The 22,711-nt window shown below is 51.0% G+C and overlaps 1 protein-coding gene across 3 annotated transcripts in view; it reads left to right on the forward strand.

Moving 5' to 3' along the window:
• The window catches only part of CPAMD8 (C3 and PZP like alpha-2-macroglobulin domain containing 8), a 100,882-nt gene that overhangs the window by 32,627 nt on the left and 45,544 nt on the right, over window positions 1-22,711 (forward strand). For all 3 annotated transcript variants that reach the window (XR_009737330.1, XM_061421697.1, XM_061421698.1), the window contains 9 exons: window positions 1,331-1,514; window positions 2,920-3,092; window positions 3,678-3,827; window positions 4,201-4,362; window positions 6,268-6,410; window positions 10,153-10,215; window positions 13,289-13,520; window positions 21,249-21,402; window positions 21,804-21,934. Coding sequence is in view for 2 of the 3 variants with exons in the window: in XM_061421697.1 (XP_061277681.1) it covers window positions 1,331-1,514; window positions 2,920-3,092; window positions 3,678-3,827; window positions 4,201-4,362; window positions 6,268-6,410; window positions 10,153-10,215; window positions 13,289-13,520; window positions 21,249-21,402; window positions 21,804-21,934 (1,392 nt within the window). In the remaining variant the exon portion in view is untranslated. The remainder of the gene's footprint in view (window positions 1-1,330; window positions 1,515-2,919; window positions 3,093-3,677; window positions 3,828-4,200; window positions 4,363-6,267; window positions 6,411-10,152; window positions 10,216-13,288; window positions 13,521-21,248; window positions 21,403-21,803; window positions 21,935-22,711) is intronic.

Consider the following 22,711-nt stretch of genomic DNA (forward strand, 5'->3'; position numbering starts at 1 on the left):
AGGTGAAATGACTTACTCAAGGACCCACAGCAAGAATGATACTCACCACTCCCCACTCCTCGTCTGAGCATTCAGGGTGGCCCAGATGTTTGGGGAGAGTCATGAATTGTAAATCATAGAGCATAGGAGGGAACCTCTGGGGCAAAGACCCAGAGGAAGACTTCTCATGCAACTTGTTGCCTCAGTGTGGGATATGGTCATACTTTAAGCCCTTGGGGAGGTCACAGGACCTGGGAGACTTTGGTTGTATCACAAAGAATGAGGGCAACTTGGAGGTTAAGCATGGGGCTCTGGCTTCTGCCCTTTGGGATTTGAGTCCTCTTCTTACAACTCACTAATGTTGACAATGGACCAAGCCTCAGTTTCCCCACTCTGGAAACTTGGAGATTATGATAGAACCTGCTCATCAGTGTCTATCCAGTGAGAAGTTTCAGCCCCCTTCCAGCACTTGCACCTGTGAAGTTAGGGACTAGTCCCCAAGACCATCCCCCCCCCACCTGACACCAACTGCTGAATTTGAGGGTCCTCAAACCACCTTCAGTTTCTTTAGTCTCTAGAGGGATTCACAGCATCTCTGAAAGCTGTCATACTCACAGTTACAGTTTAGTACAGTGGATGATACAGATTGAACTCAGGCAAGGCAAGAGGATCATAAGGCAGGGGCCAGATGAGTTCTGAATGTAAACTTCCAGTTGTCCTCTCCCCACAGAGTCAAGGATAGTGTTACTTTGCCAGTAATGATGTGTGATTACATGTGTGGTGTACTGCCAACCAGGGATGCTCACCTAAGCCTCAGTGTCCAAGGTTTTTGTTGGGGGTCAGTCATATAGACATGGCTGACTACCTGCCTGCCTGGCCCCAGTCTTAATCCTTCTGTAAGTCAAACTTATATAGTGTGGCCCAAGGTCCCCACCATAAATTATATTGTTAGTATCTGGTGTGGTCCCAGACCCTAGGTAAACAAAGACTCATCAGGCAGAACATTTCAAGGCCTTCGAGATCACTCCCAGGAGCAGTGGCCAAAGGCCAGACCTCTTTGGAGGCTAGGTTCAGTTACTTACTACACTGCACTCACTGAGAGCTTCCATGCCCTTATGACATTTCACCCACATCACAGCTCCGTTTTCAGAGCATCAGCTGGGGTCGCTATGATGATGTAGTCACAGCCAGGGACAGGTACTGAGCATTCTGCTCTGCGGCCAGTGCTCCTCCCCAGCTCTCCTGGCCTCCTTGTGGCCCCAGAGTGGCCTTCTTCCTGGGGTGAGCTGTGGCCTTGGTGCTGTTCTGTGAGTGCCAGGCAGGGCTCCCCATGCTTGCGTGTCTCCCACAGGTTGGGGAGGATGCCTATTTCCCTGTGAAGTCCACGTGTCCCTGCAATTTCACCTTGTACTATGAGGTGGCTGCGAGGGGCAACATCGTGCTCTCAGGCCAGCAGCCTGCCCACGTCACCCAGCAGAGAAGCAAGCGGGCAGCCCTGGAGAAACCCATTCGCTTAATGCACCTTTCTGAGACAGGTGAGCTCATCCACAGGCTGGAGGTTCCTGTTCTTCCTTCTGAACCATTGAGACTGGGATGGGCATCCCAGCAAGGCTTGGTAAGCAGAGTGCATCCCGGAGGGGAGCCTGCTTCAGGGTGAAGGGCACATATGCCAGGCAAGACTGGAATAGGGCCAGGAGGGTGGGCAGTGACCAGCTGCTGGAGCCAGCTCCTCTTGAGGCTGCCGTAGCCTGGGCCCCTGAGCAGGTCTGCACTATGCCATGCTGCCTTCTGCCAACCCCCTTCTGCTTTTGCCCAGACTGATTCCCCATCAAGGAGTCCTTCTCCCTGCTTTCCTTGATGCCACATGCTCCCCACAAGACCCATTTTCTCCCCTGGGTCTTCCCATCCCTCTCTTCTTCACAGCCTCTCTGCCCAGAGCAGGATCCCCAAACTAAGAACCATGGACACTTGCAGGGTATTCTTTGTGATGGGGGCCGTGCTGTGCACGCTAGGGTGCTGAGCAACTTCCCTGGTCTCCACCCGTTAGATACCAGTGGCAATCCACCTACACGCAGGATGACAACCTAAAATGTCTCCTGATATTGCCAGTGTTTCTGGGGGTGAAAGAGACTCCTGGGTAAGAATCACTGAGATAGATGATGATAGATTCATAGAACCATCAATAGATAAATTGATAGATAGATGATAGAGTCATGGATCGATGAAAAAGTGAAAGTAAAGCTGAAAGTTGCTCTGTCGTGTCCCTCTCTTTGTGACCCCATGGATGGATAAGTAGATAAATAGATTCATGTATAGAATCGTCAGTAGATAAATTGATAGATGGATGGACAGTCATGGATGGATGAACAGCTTCATGGATAGATAAATAGAAGCATCAATAGATAAATGGATAGATGGATGGATAGATAAAGTCACAGATGGGTGAGTAGATGGTTGGATGGATAGACAGATGATAGATAGGGAGACAGGTAGACAGTCTCTCTGATTCTAAACCACTCTCTTACCCTCAGAACTACTGTGTTTGGGGCCAGGTTATTCTCTGTGGAGCTGTTCTGTGCATTTTAGGGTGTTGAATAGCATCCCTGGCTCCTACCCACTAGATGCCAGTAACACCCCTATGCTGTGACAACCAAAATTACCAAATGTCTTCTGGCAGTCAGCATTGCCCTGGTTGAGAACCACCGGCATGATCAGTGCATTTGACACTGTGCACCCACGTCATGCTGGGTTTATCATCCTTTCTGGGTGAAATAACAGGGAACGTGAGTATCCATGGAGTGCTTACCCTGGGCCTGGCCTGGGCTGGCACCTCCTCATGCTACACCCCATGGTAACCCTCATGGTAAAGCTGGGCAACTGGGGCATCGCTGGTCCTACTGTGAGACGCTGCATTTTCATGTCTCTTCTCACTTATCTTAGAGCCTCCTCCAGCCCCAGCAGCAGAGGTCAGCGTGTGCATGACCTCTCTCCAGCTGGCTGTGACCCCCAGCATGGTCCCCCTTGGCCGCTTGCTAGTCTTCTACGTCAGAGAGAATGGAGAAGGGGTGGCTGACAGCCTCCAGTTTACTGTTGAGACCTTCTTTGAAAACCAGGTAGGGCACTGGGAACCAAACTGGGGGAGGGAGGGGAGGATAGGTAAGCGCCATCGGGGCTGGAGGCTCCAGGGTGTTGAGGCTGGGGTGGACTGTGGACAGTCACCAGTCAGACTCCAGGTGATGTGACAGGCAGCACTTGTAAGGACTGTCCTACCTTTGGGAATAAAGGAAATCTAAGTTGCATCTTGACTGGGAGATCCTCCAGAAGTCACCCAGATGGGATTGCATTCATACACACAGGAAAAGTGGGCAGTCTTCTCTGTCCCTGCTGGGCTCCAGACCTCAGGGACACCACTTATGTCCCCCAAACCTGGTTCAGCCTCCTTTGCCCTCACCATGCACCCTTCAGAACTGGCTGCAACATGTCCTTTGCCGCCACCTGTCTCCCCAGCCCTCCCCACTCCCATCTTCTGCACGGAATGTACCAGTTGTACCAGCCTACTTCTTGTCATCCAACCCTCCGCCCTTGTCCTCACCTGGGTAGCAAAGCCAGGCTTCTGACTCTCCTTGGAGGGTGGAAAGGGTGGGTGGGTCTGGAGAGTTTGGCCAAGCTCCTGATTCTTCTGCTGTGTTTGGGTCCAGGTTTCACTGACATATTCAGCAAATGAGACCCAGCCCGGGGAAGTCGTCGACCTGCGGCTCAAGGCTGCAAGGGGCAGCTGTGTGTGTGTCGCTGCGGTTGACAAGAGCGTTTACCTGCTCAGGTCTGGGTTTCGCCTGACTCCCGCCCAGGTGAACTGGGGCCCTTGGACGCTGCATTCTGGCACCTGCAGGAGGTCTCTTCCTTTTCATTAACTGAACACAATCGATATAAACCCAGCTTCTCTCTCTCCACTGGGTTCATTCTCAGCAAACCCCACCCCTGTTGTTGCTTGGGTATAGTTGAAAGATCTTGGAGTCAAATCCAATGTGACATTGTCCGGGTCCCACCTCTTCAGCCCCAGTTTGCCCATCTTTAAAATGGGTTAATTCCCCAACTCTTGTCTCCTCTAAGATTGGTTCCCAGTGATCCATGTGAGAGGAGATTGAGATGGGAGCGTGATAGACCCACTGGGGTTGAAAAGAAACCCTCATTTGACCAGTCCCTGTTGCCCTTTGCCTGTAGGTTTTCCGGGAATTGGAAGATTATGATGTTTCTGATATCTTTGGGGTGTCCAGGGAGGATGGACCCTTCTGGTGGACTGGGCTCACGGCCCGACGACGCCGGCGCTCCTCTGTCTTCCTGTGGCCCTGGGGCGTCACCAAGGATTCCGGGTTTGCTTTTGCTGTAAGGAGAGGTGGTCTTGAACCCCATCGTCCCCTTCTGAGCTCCTCTTCCTCTGAAACAAAGGGTCTCGGGGTGCAGGGTGGAAGTTTCCAAACTCTGAGTGCTGCAGAATCTTTTTGATTCTCCCCAGTGGAAGCTTGGATGCAGACCTTCCCAATTTGCAGAACAGATGAGAGCCGAATGAGTGTTCATTGATAACCTCAGCTTTGTTCTGGATCAAACTAGAACATCGTTCTGGAGCGATGACCTTGAAAGTGCTTTGGTGGAAGCAAAACCTTCACAAGGGCTTCCCAGGGGGCGCTAGTGGTAAAGAACCCGCCTGCCAATGCAGGACACATAGAGATGTGAGTGTGATCCCTGGATTGGGAAGATCTCCAGGAGGAGGAAATGGCAACCGAGTCGTTTTCTTCCCTGGGAAATCCACGGACAGAGGAGCCCGGCAGGCTACAGTCCACAGGGTTGCAGAGTCGGACACGACAGAAGCAGCCTTAGCATGCGTGCACACCTTCACGATGTGTGTGGGTGCTGTGTTGTCAGTTGGCAGCCTTACCCTTGCTGACATTTATAGCTCTCATCCATCGCCTTCCGTCCTGGCTCCAGGGACCAGGGGGCTGCTGGGGGTGCAGTATCCCCAAGCGTCATTTCAGCCCACATGAGCGTTCTGGTGGTCTCCACATGAATGCATGAGGGCACTTTTCATCCCCGTTTTTAAATCATTTAAAAGGCATCCTTGGGAATTCCATGGTGGTCCAGTGGTTAGGACTCCAGACTTTCACTGGCGAGGGCCCAGGTTTAATTCCTGGTTAGGGAACTAAGATCCTGGAAACTGCATGGCACGACCAGAAAAGAAAAAAAAGACATCCTTTTCCTCCCATTTTTATTATGGAAATTTCTCAAAGATATAAAAAGTTGAATAAATTAGTAAACACCTGTAGATCCACCACCTTGGTGCCACAGTTAGCGTTTTGCTATATCAAATGCGTGCGTGCACATGTGCTCAGTCGCTGCAGTCCTGTCTGACTCTCTGCATCCCTAGACTGTAGGTCACCAGGCTCCTCTGTCCATGGGATTCTCCGGGAAAGAATACTAGAGTGGGTTGCCATGCCTTCCTCCAGAGGATCTTCCCAACCCAGAAATCAAATGGCATCTCCTGCATTGCCGGTGGATTCTTTACTGCTGAGCTACCCGGAAGCCCATTAAATATATCCGTATATTACAACAGTAATAATTGAAACTCACAGTCATTGGTTCTGGGTCTGGATTAAGCACTGTACCAATTGATTTTTTTTTAATTGAGGTGAAATTCGCATAGCAGACATTTAACCCATTTAAAAAAATTTATTCTTTATTTTTTGGCTGTACTGGGCATCACATGGGATCTTAGTTCCCTGACCAGAGTTTGAACCTGTGCCCCATTGCACTGGAAGCACAGAGTCTTAACCACTGGACTGCCAGGGAAGCCACAATTAACCCATTTTAAAGTGAAGAATCCCGCGGCATTTAGTACATTCACGGTGTTGTGCAAGCCAGCACCTCTGTCTAGCTCCAGAACATTTTCATCACCCCAAAAGGAGATCCCGTCCCCATCAGCGGTCACACCCTATCCACCCTCCCCCAGCCCTTGGTAACCACTGATCTGCCCATGGTTTTAGACAGTTCATATAAACGGAATCCTAAGAGATGAGGATTTGATTTCCGTTTTGAGCCTAGCCCACAAGCATTCTGACCCCAACTCTGTTGTGCCCTGGATGGTCACTTGGTCTTGTCTCCCTCTTGGTCCGTGTCGCCAAGCCTAGAGAGAGGACTGACTTCCCCAGGGCTATGCAACAGTGGTGTTGGGCCAGTGGCTTCTGGAGCCACATATCCACTTCCCCACTGTGGGTCTGGGCGTTGTCTGTTGCCTAGGAAACAGGCCTGGTGGTGATGACGGACCTGGTGAGCCTAAACCACCGGCAGGACGGCGGCTTGTACACTGATGAGGCTGTCCCCGCCTTCCAGCCCCACACAGGGAGCCTGATGGCAGCCGTGTCCTCCAGACAGCCCCCCAGGTAATTGCCATTACCTTGAGCAGGGTTGTCTAAACTCACGTTGACATTTGAGGCTGGGTCATTTTCTGTGGTGGGGCCATCCTGTGTACCGTAGAGTCCTGAGCAGCATCCTTGATCTCCAGCCACCAGATGCCAATAACACCCCCCTTCTTCTGGGTGTGACAACCCAAACTGTCTTCAGACATTGTCCAATGTCCCCAGGGGGCCAGAATCCCTACTGGCCCAGCAGGTGGGAGCACTAGGCACTTTGACTCTTCTCCCCCCAGTTCTCGCCCCCACCCACGTGCTTGAGGTTGGGGGTTTGGGGGTGAAGAGAGAAGGTGTCGTGGGGGAGTAGATCTGCCTGGGAACAGAAGAACTGGGGCAGGGTGGGTAGCTGGAGTTTGATCCTCTCATTCCGAGACTGCTTAGAAAATTCTCTCTACTGCCCTTTCTCCCTCCTACCATTTCCTCCTTCCTTTACTTCCTCTCTCCTTCCCTTTCCCCTCTGACTCTATCTTTTGGAGTTAGACACCAAAGTAATTAATTTTAAGCCCTTTTTTATTTTAACTCAAGCATTTAAGCCTTTTGAAGGTTATGAATTTTCCTCCAGAGTGTTGCTTTGGCTGCGTCTAAATTGTGCTAGGAAGTGTTTCCATGATTGCTGGGTTCCAAATAGGTTGTAACTTGTGGAACAGTTATCTATTTGAGCTGTGACTTGCCCAGATGTTTTCAATTTTCAGGTAATTTTTTAAATGACTACCTTTATGTGTTTTATAAATGTGGGTCAGATGGGCCGTGTGGCCAGTGAGCACTGTCTGCATGATATCCCCTGTGGCCCGCAAACATGGTCTCTATGATATCCATTGCCTGGTTTTTATTTTAGAGACTGGCTATATGGTCAGCTTTTGTAAATGCTCACATCTACTTGAAAAGAATATCCAAGCCCCTGTCATTGGGTATAGGAGTCTCTATGTGTACTTTTGATGGTGGTACCCAAATCCTCTACATCCTCACTCATGTTCGTTTCCTTGTCTGTTTGCTAACTTATCACTTACCGAGAGAAAAGAGTTCCCATCTCCCCCGGGATCTGTGGCGTTGTCCCTTGTCTCATGGAAAGTGTTGTTTCCTGGGAGGTGATGTTTCGTCTTCTCTCATGTCTCTCCCTTTGTGCCCCTCTTACGTTCCTCCATCACTCACTGTCTTCCTTCCCACCTTCTTTGTTCTCTCTGCCTCTCCCAGTAGCTCCTCAACTCCAGGTGGCAGCCAGCCAACTAGGGAAGGGAGAGGGTGTTCTGAAGACCTTGCCCCCTCTCTCTCCCTCTGGATGTAAGGGTGCATAAGCTGGGAAAGGGGAGGCAGGCCTTGGATGTACCCTCTCTTGCCAGCTTATTCAATGAGAGGCATAGAACCAAGTGGGCCAGGGATAGGGTCTGGTGGTCATCAGTGCCTCAGTAACTGGGTCTCTGGAGACCTTGAGGGTGGCACCCAGACTCCTCAGTCCTTGCTCTGAGCCACAAGTGACCCAGAGGATCTGTCTTGGGGACGGGGGTTGGCTATCCATGATAGTCTTCTTCTTTCAAACCCTTTCTGCCCCCATCCCAAATCCTTGGGAAGGATTGAGCCTTCCCAATCCCCTAGCCTCCTCTGCAGTGGTTCCTGGGTACCTGAACCCTCCAGCTTCTTCCTGCCTGAGTCACACATTTAGCAGGAGTGTGATAACCCCACGAGAGTCCTAGTTTTCAAACTCCACATCATGGCATGGACAGATCAGGTTCCCCCTGAGGTATGCTGGAGGCACACGAAGGCATTTCCAAGATGTGGTTGAATGAGGGAGGTGGAATATTGGCCCCTGGGCATCCCTCAGCCATCCCTCTCTGGGAACCTGGAGCCTCCTGTGTGCATGCCTCCGGAGAACTTGGCCTGGAGTGGGTCTGTAAGCAGTCTCTAAACCCCAAACCACAAAGGCAATTGTAAATTCCAGTGCAGAAAGGCACAATAAAGGCCTTAAAAGCAAGTGTCTGTGCCTTTTTGTAATTGGATAATGCGTCCTTCCTGGAGAAGGGAATGGCAACCCACTCCAGTATTCCTGCCTGGAGAATCCCATGGACAGAGGAGCCTGGCCGGGTACAGTCCATGGGGTTGCAAAGAGTCAGACACGACTGCGTGACTAACACACACGATGCATCCTTATTCTGAAGACAAGGTATTTTTCTTAATCATATGCATGTGGTTAAACTTTTTTCAAAGAGTATGAAAGGGTGTATCCTTTCATATATACAAAGGGTGTATTCCTTTTTCAAAGAGTATGAAAGGGTGTATCCTCCTTTCCCTTCTAAGAGGCAAAAACGGTTACTAATTCCTTAACTCTCCTTCTAGAAATTTTCTGTGTAAATTTGTTGTTCAGTCACTAAGTCGTGTCTGACTCTCTGCAACCCCACGGACTGCAGCACACCAGGCTGCCCTGTCCTCCACTGTCTCCTGGAGTTTGTTCGAGTTCATGTCCACTGAGTCAGTGATGCTGTCTAACCATCTTATCCTCTGCTGCCCTCTTCTCCTTTTGTCTTCAGTCTTTCCTAACATCAGGGTCTTTTCCAAAGTGTATGCTGCTGCTACTGCTAAGTCGCTTCAGTCGTGTCCGACTCTGTGCGACGCCATAGACGGCAGCCCACCAGGCTCCCCCATCCCTGGGATTCTCCAGGCAAGAGTACTGGAGTGGGTTGCCATTTCCTTCTCCAATGTGTATACATAGGACTTAAAAATAAACACACACAATGGGAGAATAGTCCTGTTCTCTACCTTCTTTTTTAAGTCAACAATAAACCTTAGAGACCATTCCATATCAGTACATGCGTGCTTACCTCACTGCTTTTCACTGACGTGTAACGTTCTCTTGTGTGAATGTACTACCGTTTGGTAAACCGAGTGCCCTGATGGTGAAGGTTCTGGCTGTTAGTTAATTCCCACAGTGCTGCAGTTAACCACACTGTCTTTGCACATGTGTCTGTGGTTAATTTCAGTGTTCACCCCTCAGAGAGGCAACTGCAAGTTGAAAGGGATATGAGCATTTTTAATCTTGAGAAGATTTGCCACATGTCAAGTAGGGCTTGGTAATATTATTTTTTTAAAGAATAGGACAGTCCCTGAGGACTGTGGGCTCTGAGGCTTCTGAGGATAAACCAAGAATGAAAGCGTGTGAAAAAGAATACATACACACGCACGCACACGCACACACACATATAATTGAATCACTTGGTGTACATCAGAATGTAAATGTACACAGCACTGTAAATCAATTATCCTGTAATAAAAAGAACTAAATCAAGGAAAGCACAGAGGAAGTGGGGGGAAGAGTTCCATGTAGTGATGCAGAAAAACATGGCAAACCCAGGGAGGGAAATTAACAAAGGAGAGGACTTGGGGTGGTCCCTGTGGCCCTTCTTACCTTCTGAGCTCAGGCTGTGAGGCACCACTCTCCTTTTAACAAGTCTCTGCCAAGCCTTCGATGCCTCACTTTTCTAGCTGTAATCAAGTAGAATGTTGATTAAAATTGTGCCAGGTGAAAGAATTAACACGTCAAGTCCTTGTAAAGTAGAATGCTAACCTTTCCAGGTAAGAGAATTAAATAAACCATGCAGCATATTAACATGTTGGGTAAGAGAATGAACATATTATAGCCGAATCAAGTAGAATGTTAACTTACCAAGTAACAGAATTAAAGTTATGGAACTTTAATCTTTTCTTTTTAAAAAAATTTTCGTAGAGCAGAGAAGAGGAAAAGGACCTTCTTCCCTGAAACATGGGTTTGGCACTGTCTCAACATCAGGTACAGTAAGATTTCTTTCCTTCGCTGCCTTTGTGGGCTGACTCAAAGGCACTCATGAAAGATTGTTCCCAGTGGGTTTGCCTGGAGATCGGACACCAACATCTGAGTAAGCCATTGGGCATCCTTTTCTAACACATAAAACGCAAAGCTATGAAGTCAGCCCCAAATCCCAGCACAGCCTCGGACATCTGCCCGTGAAATATGAAATGCGAGGGCTTCATGCCTCTCACAACTCCCTCTTGGGGTAACTCTATCCACTGTGTTTATATAACGAGCTCATTAAAATGATTACAGTTCCCTGAAACACGAACTCAGTTCCACCCACCCACCCCCTCCTCACTCCTCAGGGGACTTGGGCTCCTGCCCGCCAAACAGGCTGCTTTTCTCAGCACATTTCCTTTCTACACTGTTTTCTCTTTTCGTTTGCCTTGAAGCAGCAGCGCTGTGCCAAATTCTTGCCAGTTGCAATTGGCTTTTTTCTTCCAGGGTTTAGTGTCAGAACACCAATGACACTAAGCATTTTCTTTGGATGCTTAGTGTCAGAAGGTAAGTGGTGACCCGCCCGGGAAACCAGTTAAGCATGAAAGTTCAGACACCGAGGGCCAGTGGGTGGGCCAGTGGGTGGACCTACTGCTGAGCTGGGCTCCCCTTCTCAACATGCGATGCCATGGTCAGCACAGAACCAAGCACACACTCGGGGGTTTCTCAGGCTGCCCTCACCGCTTGTGTCCCCATTATGGGCAATCTTCCCTGCTGGTCAGAACAGATGCTGATTTTTTTTTTTTAAGTTTTTATTATTATTATTTATTTTTGGCTGGGTCTTTGTTGCTGCGAGAGGGTTACTCTCTAGTAGCAGTGCAAGCTTCTCGTTGCAAACAGCTTGTCTTGTTGCACAATGCAGGCTCCAGGTGCTTGGGCTCTGTAGTTGTGGTACACGGGCTTAGTTGCCCCACGGTATGTGGGATCTTCCCAAACTAGGGATCTTCCCGAAGTCGGGCTCGAACCTATGTTCCCTGAAATTGGCAGGCAGATTCTTACCCATTGGACCACCAGGGAAGCCCAGGTTGCTGATTATTGCATTTTGTAATGGGAGTCCATATTTAAGATGTGCTGTCTGTCCATCATCAGAGATGTACAGAAAGTAGAAATGTATCTACTTTCTGTGTGCAGGGTGATGTTTTAGGCAGAGTAGTGTTTTGGTGCCAAGAATGGCACCTTGAACAAGGCAGATAGAGTCTCCTCACTCATAGAATTTAGGTTTTATGCCCTTAAAGCCTTCATGCTTCAGTAGGGCCAGTGTTCTCATGGAGGTCTGGGGCCGGGGCTTGGGAGGAAGTGGAGGGACCCTTCAGGAAAGCTGGAGAGACTTCCAGGGCAGGTGGAGCCCAAGCTGAATCCCACAGGATAAACAAGAAAGGGGTAAAGGAGTCCAGGAGGTGGGACCCATGTGGGCAAGAGTTGGGGCGTCAGAGAGGCAGAAGGGGCTAAGAGGAGGAGGCAGGGAGTGTGAAGGCCAAGTGGGCTGTGATGGTACATGTGGAGAGCCCCAGCGCGTTGCTGGGAGGCATTTGGCATTGGAGGTGTTCTGTCTCCCTCTGTTGGCTTGAGCAAGGGTGAGTTGGAGAGTGTGGATCTGAGACTAAGGAGGAGGTTCTTGCTGGGCCCAGGCAAGGACTGGTTAGTTCTTTGTTTTTTTTTTTTCCTAATTTTTAAAATCTGTAAAATAACATTAACACAAAATGTACCATCTTAATTGTTTTTAGGCGTCCAGCTCAGTGGCATTTATATCACTGTGCTATCGTTAACCACCACCCATCCCCAAAACGCTTCTCATCTTGCAAAACTGAAACCATGTGCCCATTAAATACTACTTCCCATCCCTGCCTCCTTCCAGGCCCTGGCATCCACTCTTCTTTTTGTCTCTGTGAATCTTACTGTTCTAGGGACCTCATATACGTGGAATCATACCTTTGTCCTTTTGCGTCTGGCTCGTTTCACTTAGCATGATGTTCTCAAAGTGCATCCACATTGTGGCATGTATCAAAATGTCCTTTCCTCTTAAGGCTGAATAACATTCCACTGTGTGGACAGACCCCATTAAAAATTTTTTTTATGGTTTCGCTGTGCACTTTGTGGGATCTTAGTTCCCCAACTGGGTATGGAACCTGCGCTCTCCACAGTGGAAGCTCAGAATCCTGACCGCTGGACCAGCAAGGGAGTTGCTGGATGGACCACGTGTTGTGTATCCATTCAGCCTTTGGTTGACACTTCGGTTGCTTCCACCTTTTGGTTATCATGAATAATCCTTCTTTGAATATTGGTGTGCAAATATTTCTTCGAGACCCTGCTTTCGATTCTTTGGGGTATATACCCAGAAGTGGAGTTGCTGGATCTTATGGTAATTCTGTATTTAATATTTTGAGAAATCACCACATGGTTTTCCACAGTGGTTGCACCGTTTGACATTCCCACCAGCAGTGCACGAGAATTCTTTAAATGTTGAAGAGAATTTGCCAGTGAAGCCATCACATCCAGTGCTTCCCTTTTGGGGGAGATTTTGATCACTGATTCGCTCTCCTTAGTCCCAGGTGAAGCTTTTGTAATGGCCTCGGCAGGCGTGGAAAATCACACAGACAGGGAGCAGGGCGCCACAGGAGCGTATGGGACAAGGAAGCCAGGCCAGGAAGGGTGGATGTTCCCCGGGGTGGGTGGCTGGCCAGCCGGCTGGCTGGCTGGCACTCGGTGTGCACAGAACAATTGGCTAAGACCATCCGGAGCTGATGAAAGTTCTTCCAAATGGAAGATGCTGAGCTTGAATTGTTGCCATGGTGACACCTGTGACCGTCACAGAGGCAAGGATAGATGCCCAGATGCTGCAGGGCAGTGTCCTGTCACCCAGTGAGGGCACCTGGGTCAAGCTTCTGGGAAGGGCATGGAGAGTGCAGGTAGAGGAGACAGGAAAAGCCAGGCGTCTCCCTGAAACCCAAGGCCATGTTGCTGGATTCCTCAGCTCCCACTGGGCTGATGCCGCACAGCCCTGGATAACAGCTCATGGTTGCCCTTCTTTCTGCAGTGATCCATCTGGTGAGGAGACACTCAGCGTGCAGGTCCCCGACTCCATCACCAGCTGGGTGGGCGAGGCGGTGGGTCTGTCCCCCGGGAGGGGCCTGGGCATTGCTGAGCCCACCCTGCTGAAGACCTTCAAGCCTTTCTTCATAGACTTCACGCTGCCCCCCTATGTGGTCCGTGGGGAACAGGCCAAGATCCCACTCAGCATCTACAACTACATGGACACCTGTGCTGAGGTACCAGAGCCGCCCTCCATATATTGCCTTTCCCGTTACCAGCTGGCGGGGAGGCGGGAAGGGGGCGGCATCCTTGAGGTCAGGAGGCAGGGAGAGTTGTGGTCCTTTGGAGGGGGATGGGTTTGAGGGGCACAGTACCTGTGGTGTTGGGTAGGCAGGGGGAGGTGGAGTCATCTAGGAGGGCTGTGAGGTTAGCATCTGTGATATTAGCGAAGCAGGGGCTGGATGGATCAGGTCCTGCTTCACCCGCCGTCTAAGCCTGGGCAGGTTGTGGGTGGGAGTGCATGGCGGGGTTGGAGGTTGACAGATGGGATGGAGCCACTGTCCTTGACTCCGGGCCCCTCAGGGCTTTGTGGGGATGAGTGTCATATGTAATGACATGGAGTCAGGGGTCAGTGAACCTTCTCTGTAAAGGGCTAGATAGTAAATATTTCAGTCTTTGCCAGCCAGAGGGTCCCTGTTGCAGTTACTCAACTTGGCCATTGTGCGGGAAGGCAGTCACAGATAACATGCCCATGAATGGGCCTGGCCGTGTTCCCATAAATCTTTATTTCTAGATACTTGAAATTTGAGTTTCATTTAACTTTCATGCATCACAGAATGTAATTCTTTTTCATTTATTTATTTGGCTGCGTTGGGTCTTAGTTGCCACACGCAGGGTCTTCATTGCATTATGTGGGATCTTTCATTGCAGCGGATGGACTCTATAGTTGTGGGCTTAGCTGCTCCTCAGCATGTGGGATCTTAGGTCCCTGACCAGGGATCGAACCCACGTCCCCTGCATTGCAACACACGTGTGTGTGTGTGTGTGTGCTCACTATGACTGACTCTGTGACCCCATGGACTGTAGCCCGCCAGGCTCCTCTGTCCATGGAATTTCCCAGGCAAGAATACTGGAGTGGGTTGCCATTTCCTCCTCCAGGGGATCTTCCCCACCCAGGGACTGGACAAATGTCTCTGGCATCTCCTGCATTGGCAGGAGGATTCTTTCCCACTAGTGCCACCTGGAAACTCAGGTGGATTATTAAACACTGGACCACCATTCTTTTTTTTTCTTTTTTTTTTTTAATTTCCCTACTTCATCCCAATCATTAAAAAAAAAAAAAAGTAAAACCCGTTAGCTGCCCGGCTTTACAGAAACAGGTGATGGATTGGATTTAGGTCGGGGTGTGGGCTTCCCAGGTGAGGCCGGTGGTAACGGACCCATCTGCCAGTGCAGGATACATAACAGACATGGGTTCAACCCCTGGGTTGGGAAGATCCCTGGAGGAGGGCATGGCAACCTGCTCCAGTATTCTTGCCTGGAGAATCCCCACAGACAGAGGAGCCTGTAGGCTGCAGTCCATGGGGTCACAAAGAGTCAGACTTGATTGAAGCGACTTAGCATGCACACACGTGCTGACCCCAGCACAGAAGTGAGGAATCCTGGTGGCCCCCAGAGCAGGCACTCTGAATCTCAGTTTCTACTGAAAAAAACTGATTGACCTTGTCCGCGTTATTCCAGCTGTTGGTGTGTCAGTTTCTACAAACATCAAGCAGACAGGAGTCTTACAGGTGGTTCAAGGGGTAAATGGGTCAGTCCACATAGCTGCTAAGAATGGTGACTGTGGGTGTCCCACGGACCTTGTTGGTACTTTTCCAACTCTTGGGGTCCCAGGGCCTGCAGGGTGTGTACGTGGTGGGGGAGATGACTCCTTCTCAGAGGAGGTGGAAAGGCTACTGTATCAGGTTCTTGTGGCCGCTGTAACAAAGTAGCAGAAACTGGGCAGCTTAAAACAATGGAGATGTATTCTCTCAAAGTTCTGGAGGCTGGAGTCCAAGGTCAAAGTATGGACAGGCTGGCCTCCTCCAGAAAGAGGCTCTGAGGGATGGTCTGTCCCTGACCTTTCTCCTGGCTTCTGGGAGCTGCCCACAATCCTTGACGTTCTCTTAGCTTATGGCAGCCTTGTTCCAGTCTCTGCCTCATTCTTCCCATGGCCGCCTTCTCGCTGTGTATCTTTACATCATCCTCATTCTCTGCACAGACTCTGTGTCCAAATTTCCTCTTAGAAGAGCCCCTGTCTTGTTGGATTAGAAAAAGTGAAAGTGTTAGTGGCCCAGTTGTATCCAACTCTCTTCAACCCCCTGGACTGTAGCCTGCCAGGCTCCTCTGTCCATGGAATTCCTCAGGCAACAATACTGGAGTGGGTTGCCATTCTCTTCTCCAGGGGATCTTCCCAATCCAGGGATCGAACCTCGGTCTCCTACATTGCAGGCTTGATGCAATGACCTCCTTGGAACTTGATGACATCTGCTGAGACTGTAGTTCCTAATGAGGTCACATTTACAGGTACCAAGGTTAGTACCTCAACATACTTAAAAAATTTTTTTTTAAAATTTATTTATTTGGCTGTGTCAGGTCTTAGTTGCAACATGAGGGGTCTTTCCGTTGTGGCAGGAGACATCAGAGACTCGGGTTCTATCCGTGGGTTGGGAAGATCCCCTGGAGGAGGAAATGTCAACCCACTCCAGAATTCTTGCCTAAAGAATCCCATGGACAAGGGAGCCTGGAGGGCTACAGTCCATGGGGTTGCAAAGAGTCAGACATGGCTGAGTGCACACACACATGTGGATTCTTCAGTTTTGGCATGCAGCATCTCTTAGTGCAGTGTGTGAGCTCTTAGTGCAGGGAAATCTAGTTCCCTGACCAGGGATCGAACCCAGGCCCCCTGCACTGGGAGCAGAGTCTTAGCCACTGGACCACCAGGGAAGTGCTAGGACTTCAGCATATCTTACTGGAGGGACACAATTCAACCCATAACCACTACCCCAAGGAGGTGGGCTTGGTGATTTCAGACCCTGATGATGAGGAGGGACGGCAGACAACGTGGAGGGAGCCGTGAGGACCAGGATCAGGTGGGGACAGGATGGGGAAGAAGCCTTTGGGGGCTGAGCCTCAGTGTGGCTGCAAGATGTCAGGGGCGCCCTCCCCTACCTCTGTAATCCTTTGTGTACCATCTCAGCCTGGACATCGGCTGGCTGGCGAGTGTGAGGAAGAGACGGGAGGTGGACTCCCAGGGTTAGGGGCAGCCCTCAGGGATTGGGGATTGGGAGCCGAGGCTACAGTTGGACGAGTGAGTTGGGGGCAGGGCCCGGGGTCCAGCTGGGAGCAAGCCTGCTCTCTGCAGGTCAGCATGGAGTTGAGGCTGCAGGTCTCAGCCTCACCCTAGCCAGCCCAGGGAGGCAGCTGACCTCATCCTGGCCCTACCCATGTGAATGGGGCCTCCCAAGGCTGCTGGCACATTCCCACCAAGGGCAGAGATATGACTTGCAGCCCCAGGCCAAGGTCACCAGAAACCGAGATTTTATCCAACCACTACCCACTTTTATCCAACCACTACCCACTTTTCTCGAAAAACAAGGCTTTTTGGAGTGATTGGAATTTGCCACCTGAAAGGTGTCGAGGCTGCTGGTGATGGAAGTCCTGAGTGGGAGGCTGGCAGAACTCCCATACCTCAGCTACAGTTTCAGCATGTCCTTGCCTCACTGTCTCCAAAAGACCCTCTGACTTCAGCTTGGTGTTCCATTCACTAGGCCGCTTTGTCTCCATTTCCTTATCTGAGTGTGAGAGATCTACTTGCCCTCCCCTCACCCCCTCTGCCCGCACAGGTTGCTCTGGGGCAGGGGATAGGGAGCAGGTTTCAGGCTCCTTTGTGAGTCTGATCTTAGATGCTGTGTCAGAGCCATTTCTGAGCCTGGTCCAGAGTGGGGACCGCATTGTTCCGAGTCTCTGAGTCTTGGCTCAAAGGGTGACCTTGAACTTACATGAAATCCTTTACTCCTTTTTTCCTTTGTAAATGCTATACCTCCACTGAATAGTTAACTCAACCCAAGAACATACTGCATGGAATGCCTATAACGGCCTCAAGGCCAGTTAAGGACCCCTCCCATGCCCTCTGCCTGGAACGGCCCAGTTTTGAGGCTGGTATTTGCATTTGGCTTTCTGATGCTTATTTGACTCTATGGAATAACCACACACCATGTACTGTCACATAGAAATTTCTCCTTTCTTGGGTCTTTAATGGAAAGAAAATCCCCAATAGGAAAAAAATGGTCAGCACAGGTCTAGAATAGAAATGGAACACCCAGAGGCTACCAGAAGGAATTCCCAGGTGTAAAATGTTAGTAATTCGAATTCGTTCACTCAAAAGCAGTCACCCAGGTCCCGGAGGTTTGCCAGGCTGTGTGCAGGAATCTGAAGACCCAAATGCCCAGGACATGAGGTCTGCCTGAGCTCAACCTGGACTTCTGACACTGCTGACTCGGTTTTCTTGGGCACACATCTCTGTGTCCGGCGCTGGGTGGATGGTTTTACCCGTATTATTATCCAGGGCACAAAGGGTTGGGAAAGGAGGAACTATGATGGAACTGAAATGGTTTGATGTCATTCTGGGGCCTCTGAGGAGCTCCAGTAGCATGGTCCTTTATGTCTCAGTGCAGAAAGAATTCAGTGAGAGGTGAAGTGGTAGATATGAAGTGACTTATTAGAATAGGACGCTTGTGAGGCTTACAAGCAGGCAGAGAAGAGACTGCCATGCCCCAAGGACTTACTGGGCTACAGTTTTATTATCACAGGAAAAGTGGGGAAGGGGCGAAGAAGTCTTTGTCGTCCTTAAGTAAACGTTATGCTTCCACCATCAGCTCCCCCTTCAGGTTGGCCAGGGGAGTTTTTTCGTCCCTACATGGTCAAGCTGGGTCCACAAATTATTGTTTTTTTATGTGTGCAGAGAGCATGTCCTGACTTAGTGAGCTCGCAGGGCAGGATGTGGGTTTCACGCCACCACCGTTTTATTGCTGGGGGGCATGCCTTGTGGTTCTGTTGCCTGGTTTTGTTGCTAAACAAGTCTGCTTGGTTTTGTGGTTAAGCAACCCTACTTTCTTGAGTAGTTGTTAACTTACAGGGTCTCCCGTATTTTTTCTGCTTACAGTCCCCTAGTGGGATTAACTATTTAATCACTTACTTTGTCTTGCTGGTATCATTCCCATACGGGAAGCTCAGAGAAGCATTATGTTCAAGGTCCCCCAGGGACTGAGGGGCAGATCTGTGTTAGAATTAGGTGTCGGGAGTTCCCCAGTGGTCCAGTGGTTAGGACTGTATGCTTCCACTGAAGGCGGCACAGGTTTGATCCCTGGTCCAGGAACTAAGATCTCACAAGCCTATGCTGTGTGGGACAGCCAAAAAAAATTATATGCCTACAGGGAACCAAGAAAACCCTGAGAGAGGTTGGCTTCTCTGAATGCAGAGAAGTCTCTGGGCGATGTTTAAGCTGGGCACTGGGCCTGGAAGGGCATTCCTGGAAGACGGAACAGTATACACAAGCGACGGGCAGAGGCAGGTTGGCTTGTCCCAAGAGCTGCCTGTGACACAGCCAGGCTGGATTTTAGGCTCTGGTTGGGAAAGCAGGAAAGAAGGAGGAGGCTTGTGCGTTAGTCTGAGTGAGAACCGCTGCAGCAGCAACCACGGCAGTGGCCATGGGTGGCCCAGAGCGGGTTAAGGAAGACAGGTGAAGGGCTCAGGGCAATAAGCTGGGAGCAGGGCCCCAAGACCCAGACCTTTATCATGCATCTTTTTTTTTTTTTTGGCTGGGCGCATCTTCGTTGTTGTGTGCGGGCTTTCTCTCGTTATGGCCCGTGGGGGCTACTCTCTAACTGCAACGTGCAGGCTTCTCCCTGTGGCGGCCACTCCTGTTGCAAAGCACAGGCTCTAGGTGGGTGGGCTCAGTGGCTGTGGTACAGAGGCCAAATGCCCAGCAGCATGTGGGATCTTCCTGGATCAGGGATGGACCTGGTGCCCTTTGCATTGCAAGGCAGATTCTTAACCACTGGACACCAGGGAAGCCTTCCTTCATCCTTTTTATGTGGTTTATCACTAGGAGGGGGCTTCCCACTACTCAGTGGTAAAGAATCTTCCTGCTAATGCAGGAGATGAGATGCAGGAGATGCAGTTCAATCCCTGGCTTGGGAAGAAGGACATGGCATCCCACTCCAGTATTCTTGCCTGGAGAATCCCAGGACAGAGGAGCCTGGTGGGCTACAGTCCCTAGGGTCTCAGAGATAAAGAGTTGGACACAACTGAGTGACTGAGCACATATGGTTAGGAGGAATAGGATTCCAGTTTCAAAAAGCTGGGATAAGTGTAAGCTGGTTCCTAATCACAGGCTGGCCCCTGAGGGCCACTCTCTCCTGGACTGCAGGCAGGCCCCCAGGTACCCATTTCAGCTCTGATCATGCCCTGGAGGCTGGCCTGTTGGCTGGAAGAAGGCATCCTTGCTGGGCAACAGGTCTGTCCACATATTCAATTTTAGGAACAGGAGAGCCCCATGGACAGAGGGCCCTGGTGGGTTACAGTCCATGGGGTCACAAAGAGTCAGACACGCCTGAACAACAGGCCGATTCCACCCCTCAGCCTGGACAGTTGGTTCCTCCCAGGACCCAGAAAATGGATCACATCAATATTTGATGCTTGAATTTCTTCTTGCCTCCCTGGAAGAACTTTCTGGAAGAATGGTGTCTTGAGGGGGATGGGGGAGCCCCTGAATGGACCAACCATTCTCACTCAGGTCTGGCTGGACCTGCCCGTAGGCAGTATTCAAACCCCTGTCACACTTGCTGCTGTAAAGCTCCCTTGTACACGTTGGACTGTGTGTGTGACTTAAGTGCACCGAGGCTCAGGCATCGCTCGTATGTCTTGCTGAGATCTGGCTCTTGAATTCCTAGGAGGACGCCTGGACCCATTAGGCGCTGTGCATCTACTGGTTGGACAAGTAGATGCGGAGCAAAGAGCATGCTGTAGATCGAGGGGTGTACACACATGTACACACAGCATGCACATAGATACGTGGTATGCACACACGCATGTGTATACTTACGCTTGCACACATATGCAGAGACGCTTGCCTTCACACAAGTGCACTCACACGTCTGGCAGTGCCATGCCTACTAAACATGTAGATGTGCACACAGAGGTGCGTGCATGCACGGCACACACACACACGCACGTGTGTACACCAAGCTCTGTTAGGATGCAGTGGACCTCCACGGATGGAGGGTCAGAGGAAGTGCTTTGTGAGGCCTGCGTGGGGAGTGGCCTCTCTCATCCCTTGGCTGGGGAGGATTGGAGCTAGATGAGCAGCCCTTGAATCGACCTTGGTCTCCAAGGGGAGCTGGACCAGTGAGGGTATGGGGGGTTGAGGGAAGCAGGACAGTGTTGAGGAGTCTGTTCTTCTTTTTTAACATTTACTTATTTTTGATTGTGCTGGGTCTTCATTGCTGCACGTGGACTTTCTCTAGTTGGGAAGAGCAGGGGCTTCTCTCTAGTTGCAGGATGCGGGCTTCTCATGGCGGTGGCCTCTCGCTGCGGAGTACAGGCTCTAGAGCTCAAGGGCTTCAACAGTTGCTGCAGGTGGGCCCAGTAATTGCAGCACGCGGGCTTAATTGCTCCGCATCATGTGGGATCTTCCCAGACCAGGAATCAAACTGGTGTCTCTTGCATTGCAAGGCAGATTCTTAACCACTGGACCACCAGGGAAGCCCGAGTAGTTGGTTCTGATAAGAAATGCAAAGGGGGTCTCTCATGGAGAGCATGGTTTGGGGAGAAGGCTCCCAGGGTGGACGGAGTGTAGTGGGCAGTGAGGCGTGCTGGAGGGTGTGCAGATTCCGGGTACCATGGATGCTTGCCGCCCTCTCCAGGTCTACATGAAGATCTCAGTTCCCAAGGGCATCCAGTTTGTCGGACACCCTGGCAAACGCCATCTGACCAAGAAGACGTGTGTGGCCTCTGGGGAGACGGAGCCCATGTGGGTGGTTCTGTCCTTCGGCGACCTGGGTCTTAGCAACATCACAGGTGAGATTCAAGTGCTTATTGGGGCATCTCCCTTATCCAGGACACCAAGGGGTCCAGGCGCTGAATCCAGGCATGGGGGAAGGGTCAGTAGGGCAGAACAGGAGGTTGAGGGACAAGAGAGCTACTGGAGGAGTCTGGATCAGTCCAGAGTGATCAAGAGGTGGGGGGCCACATCTGGGGGAAGCCAGGCTCTTAAAGTGCCCCACCAATATAGCATGCACTTACACTTGCACACATGTGCACTCATGCATATCTGTGCATTCACATATATGCAACATGCATCATGCACACAGATATGCGTGCATGCATACCTGGGAAGCCTGGGACAAGAGTGGGGGACAGAAGAGCGGCAGATGGGGTCCTGTTTTGAGAACCAGCACTGAGTACTCAAATCTCCGCAGCCAAAGCTCTGGCTTACAGAGAAACGAGCTGCTGCCGGGATGGGAAGTCCGTCAGACCCCCAGAGGAGAATTATGCTGACAGAAGGGTCCCCATTGGAAGAGACCACATCCGGTGCAGTGTGATGGTCGAGGTAAGCCCATGTCCTTGCTCAAGGCACTTGGCCAGGGCCTGATTGGCTCCCCAGTGAGGTGGGGATGGGGATGTGTGGGCCTTCCCCACGCCAGGGCCAGGGCAGCCCCCACCAGTCCTGCTCTGGGGCCTCGGGCTGAAGGACCGTGGCATCCATCCCCTCTCCAAGTGGCCGAACAGGCTTTGGTGCAGTGATGTCGGGCTCTCAAAGGCTGCAGGGAAGTGTCCTCCTGACCCCCGGGGTCGATCGCCATGGAGGGTGGTGTGCCTTTCTCTCCTGGCTGTCCGTTCATCATAGACAATTGTAGAGACTGTGGCCCAGCATTTGGAGGGCTGTCCTTGGAATGCCCGTGCAGGAAGGATGCAGAGCCTCCAGCCAAGGGGCCCGGATTGCCACCCCCACACCCCCCACCCCCACCTCGCCTCCCCTCTCAGCTGTGAATCTGGGATCTGCCACTTGTCCTTGGGGCTCATCAAGTGTCTTGTGATTCCCAGTCTGCTCTGAAGGATTGGGTGCTCACACTCATCCCACAGCGTCGGGGAGGTGGGAGAACGTACATGGCATCTCATCTCATAGTGCTGGGCTTGTGGGGACAATGATGCCCCATCTTTTCTGGGGCTGCTCAGATGCATTAGAGCCCAGAGCTCTGGTCAGACTCCTGTTTATTGCTGCTCGGAGAGCACGCGGCAGCCCTGCTGAAGGGCTAAAGCCCGGAGTGTTGCCCCTTCCCAGTGGCCCAGCTGCAAACAGCTGCCCTCCCTCCCCTGCAGTCCTGGT

Source organism: Bos javanicus, chromosome 7, assembly GCF_032452875.1.
Source record: "Bos javanicus breed banteng chromosome 7, ARS-OSU_banteng_1.0, whole genome shotgun sequence".
NCBI classification, from domain to species: Eukaryota; Metazoa; Chordata; class Mammalia; order Artiodactyla; family Bovidae; genus Bos; species Bos javanicus.